Consider the following 13,176-nt stretch of genomic DNA (forward strand, 5'->3'; position numbering starts at 1 on the left):
AAGAAAAAGAGCAACTTGTAAGTATAGAGAAAAAAAAAAAAACAGGTTAAATTGAGCAGTTTAAATTTTTAAAAGATATAAATTTTGAATAAATCAATTGAAGTGGGTTGTTTATGTTATGAGGAATTAATTTTACTCCCCCTTTTTAAATGTACATGCAAACTTTATAGACAAGGTAAAAGCATTTCTTCATCAAAGCAAACCTTATCTGTAGCAGCCTGCTCAATGACTGCACATCCAAGATCCAGATTATCATTGGTTACAAGTTGAACAGCTTGTTCTAGATATTCACTTGCGATGTTTAATCCCTGAAGAGAATTTCTTAGCTGACTTAATATTGAACTCCTCAAGGGTTCCTGCATGCAGAAAACACAAACCACCAAATTAATGGGAAAAAAACATCACAATCACTGCAAATGTGTGGTAAAGAGGAAAAAAAAAATCATATAGGACACAATTTTAGAAACAAAAATACCTTGCATGTTACATGTGCAAGACTTCCGGCCAAACTTGCGACCATCAAGTGAGCTGCATTCAATATTCTTGTGTCATCTGATTCCATGGCATAGTCCTACAAACACAAAAATGAAGAGATGTTAGATAAATTGAATATTCTTGTGACATCTTCCCATGACATAATCCCCACAAACAAAAGTATGAAGAGAGATGGTACACAAGTTACTCAACATATGAAGAGTAATGCTACATACCAATGAAACAATCTTTTAATGCAAAAATTGGGCTTCTGGGCCTCAATCTAACGACCAAACCAGCATGCTAAGGCTTTCCTAGAGTGGTTAGATATATTAATGCTACATACCAATGAAACAATCTTTTAATGCAAAAATTGGGCTTCTGGGCCTCAATCTAACGACCAAACCAGCATGCTAAGGCTTTCCTAGAGTGGTTAGATATATTAAGTTTTTGCCTTTTCACTCTTCTGTGTTAAACCTCTTAACTAATGCGATGAGAGTCAGCTAAATCTAGCCATCGAGTTTCCATCAGATCTCAGCAAATTCATTATTAAGATGGGTCACAAGTTGAGGAAATTGACAACTAATTGAGTAAGCTAACCTTTAACACAAGCTCCTTAGTTGTCTGAGTAGCTATAGAAACACTGCGCTGAACAATACCAGAGACAATTTCTTTGATAGCTCTATCCATAGCAATTGGAACCACTCTGCAATAAACGAATAACAATTAGCAATTCTCCAAAGCACTTGCAAATGTACTTGATATGAAAGGGCTTTCATAGCACCTTTGGAAATGCACGTGCAACCCCCCCAAGCCACTGTGTTTTTGGTTGATAACTACGCGGGTTCCAATGTTAGGTATTGCTGTGGGATGCTGTGAGTCAAAACAGCCAGCCAAGTAGTGAGGACGAGAAAGAAACATACTAACTAAGAAAAGACCGGAGGAAAAAAATATCTGCAAACACAAATCTCACCTGACTAACAGAAAATGGGGACTGTGAGGGAGAAGCTTGTAACAGTCCTTGAGCAGAAGTGATCTGATCAGATAATCCCAAAGCAAGCTTGTCATCCTCCATCAACGTAGCATACTAAGAAATATATATAAGAAAATCAATGCCCAACCAATATGGAATTCAAAGGTACAACTGCTATCCAGCAAGAAGAACTCAAGCAGAAACTGAAAGCAAACCTGAGATAACAAATGTGTGTGGCTCCCAGAATTAGATGGAGCAACGTCAAGTGGTAGCTCAACTTGGTTTAGTGGAGAGATAATTCCAGATTTTACTTCAGCAATTTGTGGTTGGGTTGCTCCAACATCTTTGTTGGAGAAATCAGGATTCCCTTCAAGTTCTCTGGTGCGATTCTTGAGAAGAGAAGTTGGTGTTATCTCCTTCAAATCCACTCCTAGATTCTTGAATAGAACCTGAAAATCCGAACCTCATAATCAAGTAAATGGACTATTATGGCAGAAAAGCTCCAACAGAGAACTTAAGAGACATGTGTCAGAATACCTCTATATCAAACTTGAGGTTCATCTTCAAGTTTGGCATGGAATAGATCTCAGCAAGTAATCCAAGAATACCCATTGTCCAGGGATTTGGTGGTTGATACGCCAGGCTACTCTGACATGGTTCCAAAATCTGCAACCAGTAAAAGAAAATAAGCTGTCCCACACATCAACGCTTGCAGAAAGAATAAGCTTAATAATAGCAACATAGTTTACCTTTGAAGTGAAAGGTATGACTGCAATCATCAAACCTTTCTCATATGCCTGTTAGGAAGGGAGGAAAAGTAGTAACAATCAAATCAAATAGTAATCATTTAGTAAGTAGCATAATAACAATATGTATAATAATTCTTGATTGCAGTAGAAAAATAAAACAAAACAACAAGATTTGAACTAACACCTCTATGATCAAAGATTTGGGATCAATTTCACGAGCCCTTAAGACTTGATTCCTTCCGATCGTAAGTTTCCCAAGCCAGCTACCTAAATTTTTTAACAACGAACGCTCCTCTGAGCTTGATTTTATAAGCTCCGACCCTAGAAGAACCTGAGAAGATATTCACAGGCATTGGGTAAGGCTGCCATGCAATTATCTCCAACTGCACAAATATGAAATACATGACATACCTTGCAGTTCTCATACGTGGCTTGAACAATCTCTTTATTCAAAGCCTTCGAATTAAGTTTGTCCAGAAATTTCAGATACATGTCATGAAAATTTGGCTCAATGCTTGCCCTGCCAAGAGTTAGGTAGGTAGCAGATATTCAGAGTCACGACAATAATCAAATAATAGAGCAACAAACATTGAACAATACAACATATGAATTGGTATTATATGTTAAGCACCCACCTTTTCATAACCATATACTGTGCAAACCAAGGATAGTATTGCTCTTTCAGTATCTCAGAGAACTCCTTTGACTTGACTTCAATATTAGCAAGTGATATATTATTAACTATAAATAATACTTTGTCCTGAATCTCTGCTGGAGCCTGTAGAAATCATACTTAGTAAAACACTTGTATTCAACAAAATAAGCATCTTCTCTGAAACTACAAATCAACAAAACAATCAACCACCGACAATCGAAGATAGCACCTCACTAAATACAGATGCATTAATAATCCACAATAGCAACAATGTTGGTTAGCACCTAAGACTAAATGGCAATACAGTCGGGTACGTGGGACGCTACACAAGTTATTAGAAACTTAATGCCAATATGCATATCCACAAACTTCAAATTAAATACATATACTTCTCTAGTTTAAACTTCTCCAACGCATATGACAGTGAAACAAAAATCAACACATACTATCACACATCGTCCTGCAGGATATATAAGGCTAACAGGATACCTCAACGGGAGCGTCTCTTTTCTCAGCTGCTGCAACCAATGTTTCAATGCTCAAAGCGGAGCCAAACCCTGTATTGCATTGCAAAGAATTTGTAATGAACACCACAGGTATGATGATTACTTAGATGAGGAGGTAAGAAAAAAAAACTGAAAATTACTGGTAGAGGTAGCTCCTCGTGATGGACGAACAAGACCAGGGGAAACAGTGGACAACATTGATGGAGCACTAACTGCAATTTGTAACTGCAATCATCCAAAAAGGAAGAAAGAAATGTGAGATATGAGAGCTCGATCGTAGCATCTAATCCAGCGGAAGAGAAGAAGGTAAGCATGCATACCTTCTGAATACTCGGAGCATCACCAACAGGAGCTGCAGGTTGCATCGCAGAAGATAAAAGTGGTTTTACCTCATTCGATGAAGTTGAGGACTTGAGACGATCATCAAGAGAGCTTTCATGTCTCTGTTGGAGCTGGAGTGAAGAAGATAGCGTCTGCCCAGTTGGTAAGATGCTAGATCCATTTAACTGAAACATTGAGACAGCAAGCAAGAAGGCAAAATAGACATGGATAAGTTGCAAGTTCCAGCAATTTATTAAAAAACTCAAAACAAGATATTAAAACTGTGATCTTGAAAACGAACCAAAAGAAATGGCATCCTAACAGACTGCATCAAAAAGAATAGACATACACTTTAAAAGAAAAGGTTGACAGAATGAGCATTTGTGAGAAATATGAATTATTGAAATGTTACAGAAAGTGATAATAAAAACGACCTTTGGGTCTTTAAATAGTTAACAAAGAAGAATATTGAGGTTTATTCTTACTCTTTACCAGAGAAGATGGAAAATATATGTTTTCATGCTTTGCGGGCAAAGCTTACAAGACCTCTGTTATTTCATACTAATTGGTAACAAACATAAATTTGACACAAGTCACAAATCCGACAACACTTACCTCCACATTTCCTGAGGTAACTTGACTGGGGCCGTGATGATGAACTGCAGAAGCATGGTTACTTCCCTCTGGATCTGAATTGCCGGAAGAAATCCTGGCAAGAGCCTGTTCAATGAATACCACCAGCTCTGAATGAGTATTGCGCAAATGGGATATCTGAAGAATGTGATTGCAATACTGTGGCCACTCAATCAGACGCTCCACAAACTGCTCCAAAGCCATGGTTCCGAACACAAACATCTGCAAGTTGAGAAACCCATTAGCAATGTAATGATATGAAAATGTAATGGGAGAAGTTCAAAAGAGAAAATACATACTTTTGAATCTGCAGGTTTGCGCAATGCATCTAAAACACCACGCAGAGCAATCCCTAGAGTCAGATGAGTTACAAGCTGCTGCTTGATGACAGACCCTGAGATATGATTGTGGTAACATTACATGCAGGAAAACAGATTCAATAATATCAATTAGAATAAAAATGTAACAGTAATTTTCACAAAAATCTGAGAAAAAATTAGTCTACTGAACCACAAACATTTAGGTTCTGTGGCTGCATATTTTTAAACTTTCTATAAGCTCAAAGAAGCTCAAGGGTCTAAATATATTCTCAGCTTTTAACACAAGTTTAACAATGTTGGAGATAATATTTCAACAGTGAGTATATTAAGTAGAGACGAGCAGGAAAGGAAAAGGGAAGAGACTATCGTTTTTGTTTCTTTTTTTTATTCAAGATTGAATAGCAGTCATGCCAACACTTGCTCCTCGCTGGTTAAAGTTGGACTTTTGTTATCACATGCGTATTGATTATTGTGCCATAAGATCCTGAACCATATATAATCAATAGATGGACACACATTGACCCATATATTTCACACAGACCCAAACAAAAAAAAACATGTCATCTAATTTATCCATAAACTGAAGCTCAACCACAAACAGTGATGATGAAGATCCATTATACATAACATTACAATACACAACCTAAACTTCTAGGTCCAGAGCAAAAGGTTAAACACGTATTTGGACTAAATGTATCATTGATAGCTATCTTACAACAAAACTCACCAAATAAAATCGCGGCAATTTTGAGCTGTCTTTCAGGATACTTCGGAAAGAATCTATACTCCTCAAACAGATTGGCAATCATGCACTCAAAAATGGATTGTTCCCTGTCATTTGATGCAAGAAAAAATTTGTCGATCCAAAACATGCTAAATGAAAATAGGCTAAGCAGATATCAGTAAAAACCTCCAGTTGCAACGCACACTAAACGAACAAATTCTATAAAGCTATCTCTATAACTTTCTAAATCAAAATGTCTTAAAATGTCTTACTTTTAGAAGTAAAAGTTATACACCAATATTGTACATATGGAACATAAGACAATGAAATTGTCAAAACCAGCATGGCTCCTCCCACTGGGGGCTGGAATGGATAATTCATTACAAATATACAAGCTTAGACGTACATTATTACTCTCAAACCAAAATAATCAACAACTAGAAAATAGTATCCTGGGTACTTCAACTATTCTATTGTAAATCGATAAAATTCTTCACCAAAAGAGAATAAAAGAATATTAAGGATTTCAAAATTATTTGAGGTAATCAGATGCAAAAGCTCTAATCTACATACCTTTGTACAGAAGATTCTTTGAAACGAGCAAGCATTTGGACCATTGATTCAATAGTCAACTGACCAGAAAACATTTGATGGAAGTAAGAGTTGGCTTCAGTTTCAATATCATCTGCATATCCATCTGTTGATGACTCTGTAGACCCACCATTCGGTAGCCTTGGATTAGAATCCATAATCGACACAGAGAGTTTCTCCAAGTCCTCAGTAAGGTGGCTAGAAGTAATCTGCCCGACATGAGCTTTCAGAACCTACAATCAAACATACAGATGATAAAATTCTGCATACTAGATAATATATTTCCACATTAGAGAAAGCAGAGCTGCAAGCCAGGTTGTAGAACCTTTGAGAAGGTAGCAGTAGTGTCCCCATAGAGAGTTGAGACAGCACCAGAATGTTGGAAAGGTCTGGTAGAGAAATCTTGGGTCCCACCAGCTTGAATCTCCTTTAGGAACTTGAGGCACTCCTGAAAAGTTCTTAGGTTTATTTAGCAGTAATACATTTAGGGTATATATAAACTGCACAAGGACTCAGCATACGGAGATAATTGTGGCCCAATTATACAGCAGGGAACAGCATCCAAGAGTACATTACCTCAAAGAAAGTATCTTTATATGTAATCAAATTACTGTTCAACCACTTCTCCAGTTCTACAAGCTCTTTTCTGAAAGCAAGGGCCGCCAGTCTGATACTAAAGGGAGAAGGAATCATCTCCATGACGGACGACAAAATCTACAAATAGAAAATAATTACCACATAAGTAAGAAATAATAGCTATTCCACCAAAGTCTGGAAAGAAAAAAGGCAAGCTGCAATAAAGATTTGCAACAGATAACTGGAAAGGAGACATTTCACAAGTTCATTCGAGACTCACCTTAAGCTCTTGACAGATGTCCAATATCCTAGTCATGCTCTCTGGATCACTATTGTAAGTATCCATAAATCCCCGGAGCACCAAAGAGGGGTTAGTATGCCAGAGGTGAACGATCATGCCATTGCCCATGACATTTTTTACTATCATGGGGAAAACAATAAAAGACACTTCATATTGCAGCAGGTTGTATGGAGTCTGTAGACATGAAGATAAATTTATTAACTGTACAGGGATAACAAAGGTTCAGATTAATGCCCAAATAAATTTCACTATGTACATTAATATGTGCCATCCCAAGAAGCAGGACTTCAGGACAGTGTTGAAGAGGATACTCAAGTATCGATCGAACGGAAAGAGCATGACCCCTCTCTGCTAGGTGACAAAGTACATCCAAAAGGTCTAGACACAACCATGCATGATTTGCATGCCCAAGTTGTAGCTTGTGACCATTCACTGCATCCACATAGGGCTGAAAAAGATGACAGGTAATTTAGAACAGTCAAAGTCATATAGAACATAAGCTGAATAGACCAAAGTTAATAACACATAAGCGGATACAGGTAAGCTGGATGAATACAGGATCTTACCAGCTGCCTAACAGAGTGAGCAAAGTTAAATACTTCAGGTGGTGATGAAACAGCATGTTTGAGAAATGATAGCTGACCGTCAGTATTCTTCCAAACAGACCCACAGATAGCATGTAGGGGGAAGGGCTCCTGCAGAGATCCAGACATAGGGTCAATACTGCCCGAAACATCCTGTTTTGCATATTACTACTCTTAAAATTGCAATGTGCAAGACTAACCTGACAGACATGCTGATATACAGACATGAAAAAAGAGAATGCCTCCTTATTAGGAATGTAGAAGCCCTCGTGATCCAAATTTTCAATAACACTTATCCAGTTGGTGTCCGGAGCCTGTAATCATAACACAGAGATAAAAAGATGAATTTCCTTCACTAAGCCATAACCAAACAAAAGATCACAACATTAGAAGTGGACTCACAAGTTGATTGATCGTATCCACGAGGACATCAATGTTCCAGGTGTTTAGCATAGGCAAATCAGATGAAGTGCTGTAACCCATTGCCAATCGAAAGGTTGAAAACGTATTCTGATTATCCTCGAGACCAGCATGGGTGCAGGCAATTGTGCCAAGTATTTTGGAGATAGTAATCTCATTGAGAGGTAAGAAAAGGGATAAAATCTCTTTGCACTGGGATGAATCAACTGTGCATCCATAACCTAATTCCTTCATAATATCTCCCATGCTCATCTCCTTCTCCATTTCAGCTAAAATCGCATCAAAATCATTTTCTCCACTTTCATGGAACAAATCCACGTTCCTGCAGAAAGGCAAAATTTATCGAGTAAAAAGTATACATTTTATCATAACAAAGGAATAGGAAAGGCACGATAAAGGATTGTCATCTAAAAGCCGATTTGAATAGTAATATACCTCAAAAAATTGTCATCACGAAGCTCATTTGAAAGCAATGGACTTAACACAAATGAGCTTTCATCATCTTTCAGCTGCAGTAAAGATAACATCTGCATAAAGGAATCTACATGCTTGGAAAGACCCTCAGACCGCTGGAGGAACAAAACAATACTCTGAATTTTCTCGGAAGAGATCTTGTCAACAGGAGTTTCACATAATTGCTCAATCTGAGCCATACAGAAGTTCTTGCCTGCAAACAAACGAAACATTAAATACACAGCAGAATAGAAGAAGCAAAAATAAAATTCATCAACCAACAATATTTCAAACTTTTCACCCAAAAAAAAAAAAAAACAATATACAAACCAACAGTCCATATAACCTTAGCTCACCACATATTCTGGTGTCTAGGTTTTCTGAATCTGACAAGGCAAGACCAATGCCAATTTTCTCAGGTACAGACAGTTGCAATGCACTCGAGAAATTCTCAACAATTCCTTCATTGACCTCTGTATTTCTTAGTGATTCACAGAACATAGTACTGAAATTTGGTTGGTCAATGAGATATTTGAAAAGTGAGGCAAGAACCCGTTCCAGTGCCACATTCTTTATATCTATTCTGTAATGATTCAGATGATCCAGGCAGGTTTGGAGCAGCAAAATGCTTCCCTCAATTCCATATTCAATAAACTGGCATGAAACATCAGACTACATCAGCAAGAGCTCAGGTGGAATGCAAGATTTAGATAACCTCAAAAAAGCTTATTGCAACGTTTTATAATCTATCCTAAATACAGCATAATTTTATAATATATGATTACAAGGATTTGGCTCAAAGTTTTAAGCTTCATCCTCAGAGAATTCAATTGCCCATGTTTAAGAGTTACATATATTGCAGACTACACTAAATGTGTTGTGCACTATCAACCATTCACTCAGCCGCAAACATGAATTTATTATGCCACAAATATGTGTATGTATTCAAGTTTCAAATATGGACTACAGAAGCTCAACAGTTACTAGCGCTGTCAAACAAAACCAAACAGTATCCTCAACTAGAGTCTATTTCCTGCAAGCCCCATCAGAAATCATACAAATACTAAACAAAGAGCTGCATGCTGGAGAAATCTGACTATCAAAATATCTGACGCAACCCCATATGATACTATTACAACTATAAAAACAAACAAAAAACACTACAGCCAATATGATTTTTGCATATAAGTGCTACTTCAACACTCTCTTACTTCAATTGTCAGTGCCCTGCCACCCTATTTTGCCCTAGAAGTTCTACAATACATATTCCAGTAAAGAACCACCGGCCTAAGGCACCGTAGCTTATCAGTCCACGACACTCCAGCAGAAGCATTGCCTACCGATTTAGCTGCTGTAAACCAAACCTTACACAACAACTCGGACTACATTCACCATTTTGTACTGTAATCTCTCAAAAACCTTTCGATTTCAGCACGTTTACTTCATATCCAAACCACTAAAGCTAAGCATTCAATCACACCATACAGCAACACTATCACGTTTCAAAAAATAGCATATAGCTCACTCAGAGTAAACTAAGCCGATGAATTAAACCCTAGGTTTCAGTCCTAATAGTCTCACTAAAATTCCGAAAACCGAAAAAAAAAAAAAAAAAAATAATTGAAGTTCCGTCCAAATTCAAAACACTCCAAAATCAAAATAGTGAATTCTAGGGCTCCGAGAACAAAGAATCGCAAGAAAACAGAGCCGGAATTGAAGAGAACGAGAGAGGTAGTACCTGAGTGAGCTCGCGGAGAACAGAGTCGGAGTTGGCGTCGTTGAGGCTTTGGAGGAGGAAGCGAATCTGGTTCGCAGTGGTCTGCGAAAACTTGAGCATCGCGAAGACGATGAAGGATTGCGAGATAGGGTTTGCTGGAGATTGGGGAAGAGCAGAGGTGGTGGGTGGGTGGGTGGGTGAGACAGCAATTTTGGAGAGGACGGAAGGGTATTTGTGGGATTTTCCGAGAGTCGTCGACAAGCGCAATGGTGTGTGAGAGAGAGTTTTGGTTTCAATGGGTGAGGGGTCTGATCTGAAATCGGAGTGTGCATAATATAGTGGTGATATCTTATGGGCCCCCACACTGTGATCCTTCTTCCGTGAATTTTTGCTCCCCTCACCTGCGGGTTGTTTGTATCAGAAGGATGTCACCGTTTTTTTTTTCCTTTTTTTTTTCTTATCAACAAAAATTTTATTAAAAATACGGTTAGTAAGACCTTCAAATTTGCTCAGTATATCTCTCATACTCTTTACACCTCTCTTTTAATTTTAACCACAAGCATTTATTCACTAGATCTCTTTTCAAATTTCTAAAATAACCTTAGATATATTATTCACATATATCTTGATAATTTACTCATTATATCTCTTATTTATTCTCTAGACTTCTCATTTTTTAATTTTTTTTACTTTTTCATACTATCATCGAGACCTCTATTCCTTGCTTTTTTTTCGTTCAAACCTCTTTCACGATCTCAATTCCTTGATATTTTTTATTTCTCATAGAATGTCACTAAACCTTCATTATTTGATCAATTTGTAAGAAAGATTTTTCAATGACGACAAATTTTCTCTTAAAAATCAAATAACACAAAATATTGGGTTTCAAAAACTTATATTTTCCAGTTCAGTACCGTCTCTCATTACAAGTGAGAGGTCGTGAGTTCGACTCACAGTAAACTCGTTGTAACAAATTAGTTGTTTATCTGATAAAAAAAATAAAAATATATTTAATTACCAACAAGAAAATATTCTAACATACATTAGCTTTTCTTTTTCTATTTTAGTTCTGTTAAATAACAATCAAGGATAACAATTGTATACTATGTATGTTCTTTTTCCCTCTATTTTATGTACATCATGAAATTATTTTAATAGTTATTTAATTTTACATTATCGATTTGTTTATATATATATATATATATTCACCTTGTATATATATGTTTTCGACATGTATGATAGTAGAAAATTTTATGTCACACAATCGATATTGATCACAGTTTTAGCTCTAATTAAATATATAATATGTAGTAAAATTTAAAAATAATAAAATAAGAAAATAAAATAATAAAAAATACAATCAATTAATTATCCAATTGGAAAGTCTAAAGAGAATAAATATATTCTTTTTTGTATGATTATTATCCTTAATAGTCATTATGTAAGATGAGATAATTGTCATTTAGTAATTCATAATAAATGGAGGTCAAGTGAGTAAATTTGAAGGTCCTAATAACCGCACTCTTTTATTAACACATCCCTAATTTCTAAATACACATCTTCTTCTTTTTTATCAAACAAACAACTGAAATGATACAACGAGTTTATCGTTAGTCGAACTGAAGACCTCTCACTTACAAAGGGGAGACTAATGTCGCTAAACCAAATCGTATTGGGCAATACACATCCCATTTTGTTGTAAATTTTTGAATCACCATTCTACCCCTTTTAAAAAAAATACAGTAAAGTTTCTCCAATTTCAGCTACATCGGTACATGATATTGTTTATCAATCATACCAAGCATTTTGGGACATAGATGAATAGTGAATAAATAGGAAAACACATAACCATGTTATGAATTCAAGCATTGGAATCCATAATCATTAGAGCTCTTTATAAAAAGAAAATGATGATGTATACAAGAAGCTTGAAAATGTTGATTGAATTGGCAAAAAGGTGTTGAAAACATACAATATGTGTTGTTTCAAATATTTAAGTTAATTTTATCTAAATTTATTGAGAATTTTGTGATATTAGGCTTGTCAATTGAATTTGTAGGTCATAATTGTTTCTAAATTATAAGATTTCTCCCTAGAAAATGGAGGGGGAAGAGGGAAATTAGACCTCTGGAGGGAGGGATGATTGAGAATGCATGAATTTTATATAATGTAGACCTCGTTCGAATATTGTATGTTAAAAAAAATTTATATAATGTCCATTCACTCCAACATTTATGTAACATCCTGAAGTAGCATATTTTGTGTATTAGTATTAATTTTAGTTTTATTAAGTTTTTGGGTATTTTAATTTTTGTTTAAAAAAAAAAAAGAGCTGCGTTCAGAAAGAGAGAACGCAATCTCTCTTTTCTTTTGGTTTAATCGCTTTGTTGAAGGCAAACAGGAGGTGTCGATCAATTAGATAACCATATGATAGCTGGCTAGTCTAGACCAATAGGAGGAGAATTGTGAAGTCGGCCACAGGTTGAAAGTCAACCAAAGTTTTTGACAAAACCGTTAGAGAGAGAGAAGCAGAGAGAGAATTCTGGGGAGGCCAGAAATTGGAAGAGTTGTGGAGTGAGAGAGAAAACTCTTTCCAATTCGTTTTTTTAAGGTAAAACTCATATCATCTTCTAGCAATTTCAATTTCGTAGTTTTATTTATGGTTTGCTTTGGTTCTTGTTTCTTATTCCTGAGTAAGCATGATTCCTTTGTTTGCTTCTAGTTGGTAATTTCGAATTCTCAGACTTGTATAGATAGGAATCCAAATTCAAATCAATTGTTTTGTTTTTATTAGAATCATTATTGTTGTTGCTCAAGGTTCTTGAGTTTGGGTGTCCAAATCAAATTTTGGATTCTTTTGATTCAACTGTTTGTTATGTTTAAAATGATTTCGTGTTCTGGAAATATGTTCCTTTCCTTTATGAAGCTTTTGAACTTGTGTTGTTACTTCAAGAGTCGAATTAAAACTTTCAAAATCAAGTTTTAAGGTTGCTGCAAATTTCCAGAATTCTGTAAAAAAACTTATTTTCTTACCTACTTTGAGGCATGATATCTTTCAGCTCAGGCCTTTGTTTTGAAATCCGAAAGTACCTTTGTAAAGCTCATATATTCATCTTTGTGTGTGTTAAATTTTAGAGGATTTGGTTAACATTTGGTTTGTCAAATTGCTTGCCAAAAAC

The 13,176-nt window shown here is 36.0% G+C and overlaps 1 protein-coding gene across 1 annotated transcript in view; it reads right to left on the bottom strand.

Moving 5' to 3' along the window:
- LOC101308317 (CCR4-NOT transcription complex subunit 1-like) overlaps positions 1-10,117 on the bottom strand; it is a 17,471-nt gene extending 7,354 nt beyond the window's left edge. Inside the window, exons 1-27 of the mRNA XM_004306916.1 lie at positions 10,019-10,117; positions 8,637-8,934; positions 8,261-8,494; positions 7,810-8,150; positions 7,608-7,721; positions 7,390-7,518; positions 7,080-7,271; positions 6,803-6,997; positions 6,523-6,660; positions 6,272-6,394; positions 5,929-6,179; positions 5,359-5,462; positions 4,611-4,705; positions 4,294-4,533; positions 3,678-3,863; positions 3,498-3,582; positions 3,341-3,408; positions 2,832-2,974; positions 2,608-2,716; positions 2,381-2,527; positions 2,197-2,244; positions 1,663-1,896; positions 1,448-1,561; positions 1,259-1,347; positions 1,075-1,180; positions 476-571; positions 204-356 (exon numbers count right to left, since the gene is read on the bottom strand). Coding sequence (XP_004306964.1) covers positions 204-356; positions 476-571; positions 1,075-1,180; positions 1,259-1,347; positions 1,448-1,561; positions 1,663-1,896; positions 2,197-2,244; positions 2,381-2,527; positions 2,608-2,716; positions 2,832-2,974; positions 3,341-3,408; positions 3,498-3,582; positions 3,678-3,863; positions 4,294-4,533; positions 4,611-4,705; positions 5,359-5,462; positions 5,929-6,179; positions 6,272-6,394; positions 6,523-6,660; positions 6,803-6,997; positions 7,080-7,271; positions 7,390-7,518; positions 7,608-7,721; positions 7,810-8,150; positions 8,261-8,494; positions 8,637-8,934; positions 10,019-10,117 — 4,131 coding nt within the window. The remainder of the gene's footprint in view (positions 1-203; positions 357-475; positions 572-1,074; positions 1,181-1,258; positions 1,348-1,447; positions 1,562-1,662; positions 1,897-2,196; positions 2,245-2,380; positions 2,528-2,607; positions 2,717-2,831; positions 2,975-3,340; positions 3,409-3,497; positions 3,583-3,677; positions 3,864-4,293; positions 4,534-4,610; positions 4,706-5,358; positions 5,463-5,928; positions 6,180-6,271; positions 6,395-6,522; positions 6,661-6,802; positions 6,998-7,079; positions 7,272-7,389; positions 7,519-7,607; positions 7,722-7,809; positions 8,151-8,260; positions 8,495-8,636; positions 8,935-10,018) is intronic.
- Positions 10,118-13,176: the final 3,059 nt, after the last annotated feature.

This window comes from Fragaria vesca, linkage group LG7, assembly GCF_000184155.1.
Source record: "Fragaria vesca subsp. vesca linkage group LG7, FraVesHawaii_1.0, whole genome shotgun sequence".
Classification (NCBI taxonomy): domain Eukaryota; kingdom Viridiplantae; phylum Streptophyta; class Magnoliopsida; order Rosales; family Rosaceae; genus Fragaria; species Fragaria vesca.